Source organism: Coturnix japonica, chromosome 1 (genome assembly GCF_054131305.1).
Source record: "Coturnix japonica strain WE chromosome 1, WE-NBRP24, whole genome shotgun sequence".
Taxonomy (NCBI): domain Eukaryota; kingdom Metazoa; phylum Chordata; class Aves; order Galliformes; family Phasianidae; genus Coturnix; species Coturnix japonica.
Window position 1 is genome coordinate 13,359,917 of NC_140663.1, and position 13,986 is coordinate 13,373,902.

The 13,986-nt window shown below is 38.1% G+C and overlaps 1 protein-coding gene across 2 annotated transcripts in view; it reads left to right on the top strand.

Moving 5' to 3' along the window:
• The window catches only part of ABCD2 (ATP binding cassette subfamily D member 2), a 39,676-nt gene that overhangs the window by 2,337 nt on the left and 23,353 nt on the right, over window positions 1-13,986 (top strand). Inside the window, exons 2-6 of one of the 2 annotated variants that reach the window (XR_014932512.1) lie at window positions 329-509; window positions 3,889-4,010; window positions 6,475-6,643; window positions 9,481-9,697; window positions 10,881-11,026. Coding sequence is in view for 1 of the 2 variants with exons in the window: in XM_015851579.3 (XP_015707065.2) it covers window positions 329-509; window positions 3,889-4,010; window positions 6,475-6,643; window positions 9,481-9,575; window positions 10,881-11,026 (713 nt within the window). In the remaining variant the exon portion in view is untranslated. The remainder of the gene's footprint in view (window positions 1-328; window positions 510-3,888; window positions 4,011-6,474; window positions 6,644-9,480; window positions 9,698-10,880; window positions 11,027-13,986) is intronic. The other variant, XM_015851579.3, reaches the window with a different exon arrangement.

Here is a 13,986-nt window from a genome sequence, read left to right on the forward strand (position 1 = left end):
TCTTGTTTTGATTGCTAGTGTCAGCTATATTTACTACTCATATGTTATTGTATATGTTAGAGATGCTAAAAGAACTAAAAACTTCCCAGTGTGGATTAACGTACAGCGATGTATGTAAGAGCCAGGTCCTCTGGCTTCAATAAAGCCATGCACTTCTGCTATGAGAATACAGAGCTGTGAGGATGAAGTACTGCACAAGAGGTGGCACTCGGGAACCACAGCTCTGGATACTTGATTAGTTCATGCACATGTGTGAGTGTATCTTGCATGGCTTGTATATTTTTGCTGTATTGTATAAGTGTATTTATTTGTTTATTTTTAACTCTAGGTAGAAATGAAACAACTGCAAAAAAGCTACAAGGCTTTGGCAGATCAAATGAATCTCATTTTATCCAAGCGCTTATGGTACATCATGATAGAGCAGTTCCTGATGAAGTATGTCTGGAGTAGCTGTGGCATGGTCATGGTCGCTGTGCCCATCATCACAGCAACAGGATTTGCAGATGGCGGTAATTCCAATTTTATTTATTTCCAAATGGTTCTGTAGAGTTACATCCTCAAAAGACTCCTTTCCTTCAGTGTTGGTCACATTTCTTTATTGTTCACAGCCTTTTGTTGTTGTTTTTTTTACCACATCCATGTCTCACGTGTAACTCAGACATAGCAAGTCAGTTGAGGGAGGAGCAGTGCAGAAGATGCAGCTTAGAGCATAAACCTGACGAAGAGTTATCATTTGGGACTTAAAGGGTACTCCTATGAGATTATAACGACAGTTGCAGTTCTCATTCACTGGCTGTTGTTGGGATAGCATGCTGGTTCTTGCAGCAACTCCTACTATTATAAAATACTTATTGCTAGCTTTCCTAGAAAGCTTATCTCCTTGTTCTGTAAACCACAATGTAATTGTAGCTAGTTATTCTATTACATGTCGGCTGTTAGGAACCGCTGTTTCCCCTGACTCACTGAGAGAAGAGCAATGAAATTTGTGTTTCAGGCTTTGCTGTCATCATTTTTGACATCCTGTTGACATAACTTCTCCAAAAAGTGAATTGAGACTGTTGTTATTATAGATGCTATAAGAAAAAAGAGGGCAGAAGGGAAGTTAGTTAGGGAGGGGGGTGAAGACAAGTCATGCAGTTTGCCTCAGCAGGTCGCCTTATGCACAGGTGGAACCACAGAAGATGTTACAATGCCCCTAGGATTCATTAAGCATGGATGCTACAACATAAGCAGAAGGATGAGTTTTACATTTGGTACATTAAATAGGAGGGTGTTGTTTTTGAGGTAGGTTTTGGTGAGGACATTTCAAATCAGGTCTGCTCAGCTCAGTTAACAAGCTCAGTTTGACCTGCCCACACATTATTTAGTAGTCTCGCAGTTGTGCCTGCACGTGGTTCAGCTGCCTGAGCTGCTGGTCGTCACATGGCTCAGGAGGGACACCATATCAGCACCCTGGCTGGCATCCTGCTAACGGCTTCAGAAATATCAGGAGGTCCTGTTCCAAACAGAAGCATTTGTAAAAGTTGTTTCACCTCATGCAACTAGTGAAGGTTATCAGCACAACAGAAGTGCTGAGAGTCACCGTCAGTGTGAGAGTGCCATCATCAGTGTAGAGACTGTGGAAGTCATCAGTGTAAGAGTCCGTCTGCTAGGATAAGAATGAATGCAGTCAAAGAAAAGTCATTTAATTGCACATTGTATGAACCTCCCTGGTATTATGGCATGGATAGAAAATGAAAAAGAGTGCCCTTTGCAAGGATTAAGCCATTTTAAGTGAAAGTATATGGAACAAATGATGGATAATGTGTATGCTCAACTAAATAGCGTTGTTACTCATGAATACTCAGTAAATATTTTTGAAATGTAGAAAAAGAAGATGCAGAGATAACTCGTTGTAAAGCAGAAGAATATTTGTACCAGCAACATAATGTTAGAGCATGAAACTTATGGAGCCCTGAGGCGTATTGTAATGGTTCTTCATAAACATGTAATTAATACTGACAAATGACACTGTCAGAACCAGTGTATAACAAGCACTGAAAGAATTGAACGGACTTGAACTTGGATCAAACATTTGTGTATCTGACAAAGCGGTGCCTTATGCTTCAGCAGGTCAGGTGCTACTTAATTCAGATCTGAAGGAACAGATGCTGGACTTCAGGACAAACTGCCAGAATAAAGGAAGTGCATAAAACTTGTTCTGTGACCAGACCTGAGACTTTGGGTGTAGGGCAGCAGATTTCATACACTTCCTCAGGGGAAGTCTCGTCAGTTTCTGAGAATTAGCCATTTTTGAAAATAAGGCTCAGACTTTTGTGGACATAATGAACTCTTATCTTTGGTTATAACACAAGAACAAGTGTCAATTACATAAATGAAAAGGGAAACGTTTAGATACTGGGTGAAGTTGGGACAATCTGTCTGCACTGTTACTGTGTTCCACTTCTTCAAACAGGAGGTGAGTCCACAAAAAGTTGATAAGTTACACATATAAGTGTTGTTTTGAAACAGCAAAATACTCATAAATTCTGTGTAATTTTAACTTGTCAAATACCCCTCTTGGAGTATGCTTAAAATATGCAGAGATTTCCATACTGTTGCTAAATGAGCTAGCCTGGGTGCTGGAAACAGCTGTATGCAAATGCATCCAGGAGGAAATGCTGCTTTAGTGGAGTTAAACCATGACCAGTTCCTAAATGATTTGTTTTTGGTAGTTCTATATGCTGTGGGCTTTATGAGCTACAATCCCAACAAGACCAGTAACATTTGGCTCTCTGAGAAATCAGAAACTAACTTCTATGTAGTTTATAGCAGTGAGTTAACTGAATTCTTGCTGACACCAAAGTTTACTCTTCTTGGAGTGAAAATGGCTTTGTAAATAAATGAGGACCACATGTGCAGGAGTTTCATTGCAAATTCTCCTTTCTTTGCAAGAGACTTAATTTTCTCTTTTTTTTTCTTTTTTTTTCTTAAAATATATTTCTCTTTGTGGCCTGGGTGGCCAGATTGCACGCTATCAGTTGACAGTATGCTTACTGTACAATTGATTAAATTATTAAAAAATTACATTATGGAAACATCTGAGGACAGGAAAAACATATAGCTGAGGTATATAAGCAGAGTTAATGTATGAAAAATATAAAAGTTTTCCACAAAGGATCCATGTAATAATTCAATGATTCAAACTTAATTACGTAGAGATACATTTTTTGAATGTGAATGAAAAAGATAGTATAGTATTTAGATAGATAGCATTTAGATCTACATGTCTAATAATGCCAGCAAGACAGATCTGGCTTTGATACTGCATGTAGATTTCTAGTCTGATTTGTCAGGCAGGTGAGGCAATTCCCAAGTCTGATGAGCAGAGAAACTGTTGTGAGAGACAGAGGTATCCTATTTAAAGACATCTTTAGTAAGAGAAGAACTTACTTCTTTCTTATAGAAATACTGCCATGTTGTTACATTTGCATCAAGATAAATGTCTCTCTTGTAAATAAGTAAGTAAATAAGTAAGGCTGAAAACAAATATGTGAATGCAAAAGCTCTGCCAAAAATCTGCTTCAGATCAGTGCTTAGTGCATCTCTTTTTCATGTTTTGAATAATTGTAAATTGGATAGTTATGTATTAGGATGAAATTACCCGAGTAAACAAATAGTATAAAAGAATAGGATATTTGGCATGAGAAGATACATTTCATACACTCCCCTTTACCCTTTGTTATCAAGTTATCTGTGCTAATAACATTCAACAATTCTTTCTGAAATGTTGTTTTTATAGAGTTAAATTTTTCTTTAAAAGCTCACATTTTGATGATAATTTAATTTATAGAGATTATTTTCAGTAGAATTTTTTAACAGAGTTTTCTCTTTTTAAAAACCTTTTAGAATTAGAAGATGGCCAGAAGCAGGCAATGGTTAGTGAAAGAACAGAAGCTTTTACCACATCTCGAAACCTACTGATCTCTGGTGCAGATGCTATTGAGAGGATCATGTCTTCATACAAAGAGGTATCGTAAATCAGTCATGCACAAAACATAAAGGAAGTAAAAGTAAAATGGAATTACATCTAGTTTAAAATTTTTTTAGATGTTATTTTTTAAGGTAAATACTATTTCAGTTAAATCCATGGTAACCTTTGAACTGATAGTTTGGTCTTTAGAGTTAAGTCCACAGAGTCTAAAGTGTACAGCTGCCAGTATGATGCAATACACACACATTATCTTTAACACCTGTGTTCAGGTGCCATCAGAAAGCAATAGAGATTCCAAGAATCTGGCTGATAGAAGTTCAGAGCCGCCTTCTGCTTGGAGCACAAACCTGAGTTCAGGTTGTCCTCTTCTCAGTAGACCAGTGTACTGGGACTCTCATGTTGAAAAGTGTATGAAATGCAAAAAGAATTGAATACTTATTTCCTGTCCACTTGAAGTGTTCTGAACCTGTTGATTTGTAAGTAATTTCGTAATGCAGAGACATTTTAACTGGAAAAATCTGCCATATAAATGCAAATAGCCCAGAAATGCAGGATGTTTGTCTGGAAGATCAGATAATGGTGTCATCATCCCAGTTCCAGTCTTTCTCTGATCTCTCCTAGGGATTTTTCTAGGTACAGACTATTAAGCAGATGAAAATCCAGGCAAAGCTGTTACTCTTCTCAGTGCTTCCTTCTGAATGTGGTTCTGTGTTTGCTGAGTTAATTTTTATTTATCCCTTTGGTGGGGATCCTTCTCCCACTGCGAAGGGAGGAGGCGCGCACTGCAATCAAAGATTATGAATTCATTTACTTGGAATCCAGCCTTAATAGCTATAGCTTTTTAAATTGGAAGAGGAGGGGGAGTTTGGCACCTTCAACCAGGCTCTGATAAGACCAGAGTCTGTGTTGTTTTTCCGCAGAGTTCTTCTAATGGACTGTGATTTTGACCTATGCTGCTTTGGCTGTTTCCCTGCCTGACCTCTGCTCTAGAGGGACTGCCAGATAACCTATTATGCACTGATGTTATTCTACTTTATTTTCCATATTTAAGTCATTTATATGATCTGTGTGGGGACTTGTGCATTTATTCTTTGGAAAAACAGATTCCCACAGTGTAGTAGTAACAGCTGAACAAACTCATGAGATTTATTATGTAGTGAAATCGTAATGCAGACAGTATGAGATAAAGAATCAGCTCATTAGGCTTCTATCTTAAATTTGCACGTTCCTTGAGGACATACTGCAGTATTTTAACCAGTTTATCATTCCTGCTTTGTGATTTGGGCAGCTTCCAATATGACAGCGTGCTTCAATCCACTTCAAGTGGTAGTGAGGCTCCAGTTCTTGCCTGCCCAATCCACCCAAATGCCCATTTTCCAGTCATCATTGTTCAGCTTGCAGATAAGATTGGCTCATCTTTTGTTTGCAGGTCAATAGTTTTGATGATTAACAATGTTATGAGGAAGCAAGTTTGTGGGATTGTGGTGTAGAAACTTCATTGTGTGCAGGATTTTCTCCATCAAGCATCACTGCTTGTTTGTGGAATTGAAACATTGGCTGGTTGTTCTCTTCAAACTGAGTTTTTTTGGGATGTTGTGGAATTGTTAATCTCCAGTGGAGCAATGACTTTGTGTTTACTATAAAAATCTTCCATTTTAAGAACATCTCATAATTCATACATAATAAGATGCTCAGGTTTAATTCTTTGCTGCCAGCAGATGGAGGTAGTTCATTAGGAGCTCTTGGTGATGTCAGTGCCTGTGAATAAGAAATCTTTTGGAGCAGAGATCTCTGTTCTTCCTGTTTTTACCAGGTGGTACCTGAGATAAAAGGATAAAAAGCACCACAAAGCCCTATAAGAGACTTCACTACTTTAAAAATTCCCATCTGCAATCCAGGGTCTCAGATTTGGCTCTGGTACTCCAGCATGCACATGATAGGACAATTATTTCTTTTCTGTGCTGTATTTGTCATTAGCACATACCCTGGTTCTACCCATTTTACACCATCTTTCTCACTGGAGGTTTGGAGAACACTAAGAAATAATCATGTAATTACGGGTGTCTATTTTTCTAACTGCTGTCAGCCTTAATTTTCCTGGAAAACACAGAAATTTGTTTTTTCTCTTGTATGATAGGCTATTTTGATCAATCTAGTAGGAATTCTCCCTAGGTTAAAGATTGTACTGATCAATGTAAAAGAGCAGTCCCTGCAACCTCCTTATTTACTGGAGCAATAGTAAATTACATTGGCTGGCATCTGTCTTCCTAGAACTGTCTGTGTCTGTTGGCTGTTACAAGCTGTGGGAGGCATTTGGTTAGGACAGAATCTCAAAGGAGGAAGAACTGATAGGTGACAAAAGATGCATCACTGATCTTTACAGAGTAATAACTGAGAAGTACTTAGAATAGCTGGGAATGTTTTTCACGAATCTTTGGCCAAGCATTTCATGTACAGAATCTGAGAAGCATAACTGACAACAGGCATTTGTTGTTTCACAGGTTACTGAATTAGCAGGATACACAGCCCGTGTCTACAACATGTTTTCTGTCTTCGATGAGGTGAAGAGAGGCATCTACAAGAGAACTGCTGTTATTCAAGGCTCTGAAAGCAACAGTAAGAATGAAGATAAAATAGAATCACATGTCAATGGACCCTTAGAAATCAAAGGTAATTAAGTCACGTTTTTTATATCTTTCTCCTGGGGGAATGCCTGGCTGGTGCAGAGGGCAGGAGATGAACAGGATTTGTTTCTACAACAAATCATTCTCTCAGTTTTGGTGCCCCAGAGATCACGTTGCCTTCTGTTTTATCTTTCTGTTTTGTAACCCTGTGCTTGTGCAGTGCTTTTCTAAAACATTTCCACAGAGATTGCCCAAGTGTTTTCTGTGAAAGCTTATAGTGAAAAGGGTATTTCAGTCTGTACTGTTTTTAGTGGTGTTTGTGGTGATGGTATTATTATCACTGCATGGACAACGCCTACTTTTTGTCCTTTTTTTTTTCCCACAGAAAATGGAGACTTTAACCTTTTCATCTTCAAAGATCATTATTTTGCTCAGGGTAGGGGAGAAAGAGAAACTGGTTCAGTTGTTTTTGACAAAAATAATAATTTGTTTTCAGTTACTCTCAGTTTTTGCTCATTTTTTCATCTTGTAGTGTGGATACTCGTCTGGAAATGGGCGGACAACTTTCTCTGCTCCCTCTCCCAAATAACCTGATGAATATGCAGCTTCTTCCTCCTGTCCTTACCTTATGCCTCTGTCTGCACCCTTCACAAAGCATTTCCTGTGTTCATCTTTATCTTGTTACACTCCATTATACACCATCTCCCTTTTGGTCTTGGAGAACTTCATTCTCACCCTCTGGTTTCGGAAAACTTAAATCTCATTAGAGTGGAAGGCATCAGGGAGCTCTTTATGAAATACTTTTTCTGACGCTTTCAACAGCGTTACACTTCTACACAAATTTCTCAATGGTCTGCTGAGAAGGCTCTTCAAAACAGTGTGATGCAGTGCAGTGGATAGCTGTGGAAACTTAATCTTGTAGGTCTTGGCAATATTTGGCTGGCATTTAATGTTGTACAGCTGTTACACTTTGTCATGTACAAGAGAAAAGTTTGTTATTTGAAGCAGCAAAGTAATCTTGGGGCCACTTAAGATAACTCCATATTTTAAAAACAAAAGGTAATACATTCAGCTGTAAAAGAATGCTGTTTGTGTTCCCTTTTTGTCTAGTAAAGCAATACTCTGCTCCATTTTTCTCTGCAGTCTTTCAGTCTTTCATCTTTGATTCCATCAAAGTGGTACATCTCGCCTAGCCTGAATTCCCCCCACGTTGCAGTGGCTAGCAATTGGTATGCAGTGGTTGCAGGCTCCCAGAGGCAGCTAGCCAGTACGGAACGCTAGGCACAAGGACTTACGCAGAATTGAGGCCAGATGAATCTAGGCCACAGGCTCTGGACTTCTTTTTGACAAGAGCCATTGTTTGCTGGCTTTCTTCCTTTCTTTCAGTCTTGGTACTTCAGAAATCCCCACAAAGTGGATTTATATGTGGATAAAAGTACACGTGCTCACATGCATGTACGCTTCCATTGTTAGAAAAGAAAACTCTTAATATTCAGCTTCTTTTTCAAAACAGACTTCTTTTAAATTGTCCTGTACAAACTTATGTACCTGAATAATGTGCTTTGCCTTGTGTTCACCGTCGTCAATAAGAACACTGTGAAAATATGGAAAGTATTAGAATATTTGTAACAGACAATTATATTGCTATACATACAAGATATCTAATAATTCAGAATTTTCAAGTTAGAATATGATTGTATACATCTGTACAGAAATACTGTCAAGTTGAATTTCTGATTACAAGGTTTCAAAGCACGCTGTGGTTGTTTAGCACCCTGACTTTAGGGAATGGGAATTAAGTTTACTTAATACTTAGCTTATTATTTTGATTTCATTTTTAGATGAAACTTATGTTGGGAAAAAATATCACTTAGATTGATAAATAAAAGAGAATTTTTTTTTTGCAAAGTTGGAAGCAACTGAACAAAGAGCCTCCTAATAGGAGACATGAGACCTTAGCTGAAGGAAACACAACCAGATCCTACCATAATAAGCTTAACTTCTCTGTAGCTTCATTTTCCTTTGTTCAGGTTAATCTAAGTTTTAGAATATGCAGTTTTCTGATACAAAGGGAAATCCTTTTTCTTCGCTTCTTGTCTGTAATGGTAATTTCTGGTACTTGTCTACAAACCTGGTTATTTAGGTTCTGCTGGAAAAGTGTATCAGCAAGCAACTGAGAAGGTAGCGTGTGTTTGTTTAATTACTCACCGAAGAATTAGTTTCCAAGTCCTTGTGTTACATATAACGAAATGTCTGATGGACATTGTGTATTTAAAATTGCCCCAAATCCAAATAGTAAATATAGTTACTGGAGTGAAATATTTCCATTAATACTTCTTACAGACCTTGACAGTATCTGTGTCTTTAAAAACAGATAGAAGTAAACCACTGAATATTTTCTCCTTTGCTCTCATTGATGGAGAAGGCTGAGCTGAGCTTACGGTTTCACAGCTGGTAACAAAAGGAGATTCCATTTTCTAGTGAAGTCTCCAAGTGAAGGTGAACCAGACTTCCTGTGTCCTTGAACTTTTTTGCTGATGGATAACGACCACCTACTTAAAACAACATCTAGTGCATACTGGCAGGGTGTGAATAAGCGTGTCTTCATAGTGCATTATATACTTATGATGCGTATTGTCTGTTTTATTTATGTTGAAACATAGGATTCATTACACACTCTTGGCTAATACTGATAGCGTAATTCTGGCCAGCTAAGATTTATTATCCAAATTTTTCACTTGAGGAACCTGGGGAGCGTAAAACAGCTTTTGAAACTCACTAACTTAAGCTTCCCAGCTGTGCACAGAGGCTGTTGGGTATCATTGCTTAATGAGGGGTTTCAAAAACATTAAGTGTTGCTTTTTTGGTTTGTTTTCTTTTTAGGAAAAGTCATTGATGTTGAACATGGAATAATTTGTGACAATGTTCCTATTATTACCCCGAATGGCGATGTGGTGGTTTCCAGACTAAACTTCAAAGTAAGATGATATGCAAGAATCTTCTGATTGTTGCCATCACATTAACATAAACAGCACAGAATTCATGTACCTTATGTTAAGTACTTGGCGGAGCATATGGATAAAAGGGAAAGTCCAGAAAGGTAGGCATAGTAGCTTTGTAGAGGCAGACTTGTGTAGTGCTCAGAGAGGATTTGTAGTGCTGCTGACACATGAAAAATTAGACCTAGGATTTTAAAAGGCATACATGGGAGTCCACATCCATGTTAGGTAACATCAATAAAATCAGGATGCTTGACTCACATGGGCTCCTTTTAAAAGTCTGAGTTCACAGCAACTGTGAAAAAGCTGAGTCTGCAGTTAGTCTTACCTGACATCCATGAAGAGCAGTACTAACAGTTGACAGTGTGGTTCACAGTCCTTTACACTACAATAATGGAGTCTTCACTTAAAAAAAACCCAAAAGAAATGAGTTTTGAAAAGACTGTTGTAACTACACTTGGAACTGCTCTCTGTCCTTTACTGAATGTGTCCCATTTATATCCTGATCTTATGTTCCAATGTAGATGGTATTATTTTTATAAATAGTTGAAATGACAGGAACAGCAATGTGAATAACTGCAGCAGGCCCTTCAATGTAGCAAAAGCAGAGTTTTTCTCTTATCGCCTCTGTATGGAACTGGAGGAGTTGAGCTAGTAGTGCAGAGTCCTAGTTACAGCAAAGCTTCCAATGGCTCCACTGTAGGAATTTCAGGTTTGTGAAATCACAGATTTACAACCAAAGGGACAGTTATATTTATTTATTTGGCTCAATGAAGACATTATGTAATGCAATTATAGTGTAACAATCAGTATGTTTATATAAAATATTGACGTTGTGATTGTGCATGAATGTACACTCATACATACACAGAGTCCTATTTAAATGAATGAAACTGAATGTATTGCACCCAAAATAACGCTGGTAGTTATATTTTCCAAATCACTTGATCTGGCTCACATAGCTTAAATTAATATTACTGATGGCATAGCGCTGCTCTTTGTGCCATTAACAACTTTGGACCTAATTTGCATTAGAATAATTGATTCTGACTGTGATGGATTGCTGTTATGATATAATTAGCATCACTTACAGAAATACTCAGACTTTATAGAAACAATTTTCATTTTTATATTTAATTCTACTGTTTCCAGAATGATTACATTAAAAAATATATACAGGTAATCAATGAAAAGGGTTAATAATTTGATATAAATGCTTGCATAACTCCTAGGGGCCTTAGAGCGCTGCACAGTAACATCTTTTCATTCTCATTATCACTGTAGGTTGAAGAGGGCATGAATCTTTTAATCACTGGTCCCAATGGGTGTGGAAAGAGTTCACTTTTCAGAATTTTAAGCGGTTTGTGGCCTGTGTATGAAGGAGTCCTCTACAAACCCCCTCCACAGCACATGTTTTATATACCACAAAGGTATGTGACACCTGTCTTTCTGGTTATGTCAATTTTGACCCAGCTCCTCTTATTTTCAATCTTAGATATCTTAGAGCCTAGTTGCAAGAGGCTAAGCACCACCTCAGCTGTTGTTGTTGATTCCTTGTTGTTGCTGATGCAAATCTTCAGTCACTGGAACTGGATTGCCGATGCGCTCATCTTATGGTGACTGCACTCCCCTGATAGCTAAGGAGTTCTGGTTGATTGTGGTCATAGCAACAGACTAGAATCTAAAACAGTCTGAAATAGATCTAGTATATTCTGATTTCACTTTAAAGCTCTAGATCAAAACCAGTGAGAATATTTGGGTTTCCAGATTTTGAATTGTTCAAAATAAATGTAAATCTTCAGCTCTTAGGCTTCAAAACAAGAATCTAGTCAAATAATAGCTGCAAATTGCCTTTTTTTTAAAATAACAGGTGCTCATTTCACTAAAGGAAACATGGCTGTTTTATTCTTCATTTGTGTTCTGACTTGTTGGACTATCTGAATATAATTTAATGCAGCTGATCCTAAACTGTCTCCTTGGAGAATTCTAAATGGGTTGTTTTGTGGAAGCAAAATCAAACACTGAGAATCTTTGATTGCTTTCTGTAGTTCATTTCTTCCCATGGGCAAAACAAATATTGATGGTACAGTCTGTAGTCTTGTTTAAAAGGTACAAGCTATTCAGCTGAATGGAAAATAGTAACTGATGAACAGATCTTCCTTACTGCTAATGAAGGTAACATAGAAAAATTATCTATAATGTTTTCAGATTTATGTATAATTTATTGCCAGCCACTGTCATAAAAGTTCTACATGGAGAAAATCTTGAAATTGAAGTACATGGCATGTACTGTTCTATGTTCTCCTGGAAAGAATTGCATTATTTGAATGCTACTGCCTAGACAGGAGGTTTGATTTGGGAGTGCGATGACAAAAGTAAATTATGTGCATGTTTTTATGTACCTACACAAAGTCTTCCTAGCAGGAAATCAGGAGGACTTGATTGTGAGAGACGTGAAGTTGGAAGGTGAAGTGGACTAGGTTTCTACTTCAGCGCCATTATTTTGTGTCTTTTCTTTTAACAAAGCCTCATACTAGCTTTAAACCCATAGATTGTTTTGTTAGTGTCTTATGAAATACTAACTTTCATGAACACTTCTACAAGAATTACATTCTAGTTTTATGAGAAATCAGGTGTTTTGCAGTTTAATTCTTTTTTTGTTGTTGTTGCTGTTGTTCCATGTTTATGCCTGCACTAATATCTCCTCTTTGAGATATACTGGCATACATAAATCATGGTTAAGGAGAAGTAAAGTCTGTGTAGAAAGATACTTCATGGCCTCTTTCATTGTGTGTTTGTGTGAGAAGGTTACCACTGTGTTCTAAGTTGGTGATTTCTGGGCACCTGCCATTCTTTGTTTGTAGTTGTAAGGGATATCTCTCTATAGATGTCCTTCATATCCTTTTTATATGCCATCTTATAAACTATCTTAGGGAAGATTGTATATAAAAATCTAACATGTTAATTAAGTACAGTAGGTGATGACAAAATATGTATAAGGTGATTACAAAATGTGATTTCTCGTTTTTATTCTCATCAGTCGAAGGCTGTGAGGCATTGGGGACATTATTTACAGTCCTAGTTTTACTCCTTACTGATGAATGCATGCTAAAATCAAACTCGATGCTTTTGAAGTGACTGCTAATGTTAGACGATCAGTTTGAAATAGACGAGGCTTTTACTTTTGAGAATATTCAACCCTTCTGTAGCAAGTTTTGTGTTAAGTTTTGGTAATTCCATCTGTATTTCCAGTGTTTCTAGAAGTCTGATCGCAAATAGCGGACAATTGTTAACAGTTTGGTTTAAGTGACCTTACCTGCATCTACTCTGTAGTCAAATCAGAAATAGATAACACTAACGTTACCACTGTGTGACAGGCTGAACACTGGCCCACCACTTTTCTCAGCAGCCCGGGGCCTTCATTTAGGCAACTGAAGCAAAATACTTTATTACATGTTTTTCAGAACACTATTTCAGAATTCCTATTGTGTGAAATGTTCCTAAAATCATTTCATTCTTAGATGGAACAAAAGCTGTTCTTATTTTTTTGTTTGTTTGTTGTTGCAGAAAATCTTGAGTTTCAGCCACTTCTGTTCTTTGTGTGATTCTAGTCCCTTCTCAGAGCAGTATCTGAGGCTGACTTGCCTGCAGCCCTTCCCACTGATGTCCTCTTCAGTCTTGAAGAATCAAGACTCTCATTGTGTTCAGGCAGATTTACTAAGGGGTTGACTGAGGGAACTCAGTCCTGTCTGCTGGGTTTTGATTTCTGTAAACATTATTTGTTTTTAGCTGTTTCCCCGGACTTTGCAGTGCTGGAAAAGTTTGCTCCAGCACTCTTCTTCATTTCAGATACCTCAGTCAGCAACTAGGATTCAACTTACATCTCTGCCATCCTCTTTGACCCCAGAAGTTGGCATACACCGTCTTAGCAATGGGCCCTGAACATATCACTCCTATGCAGTCCATCCTGATAGCATCCCCCAGAAGAAAGGGTGCAGTGTTAGAGGTTGGGGGTTGGAAGGGACCTCTAGAGATCATGGAGCCCAGTCCCCTGCTAAAGCATCTTCCCAACAGTAGGTCTCACAGGTAGGCATCCAAATGGGTCTTGAATATCTCCATAGGAGACTCCACAACCTCTCTGGACAGCCTGTTTGCATCATTCTGCTCCTGGATTTTCTCCAGGAAATCTAAGGGATGTTGCCACGCTTTGACTCCACGTGAGCTCTGCACTACTTTGTCCCACAGCTGGGGTTCTTTCACCCAGTGTGCAACGATCCAATTCCACATACAGAGCCAAGGTTTTTAATTTCAGTTTTGCGTAAGATTGGGTGCCAGGTGGTGATACCATAAAGGCAGCAGATCACAACACGATATCGATGTAATTCTGTGC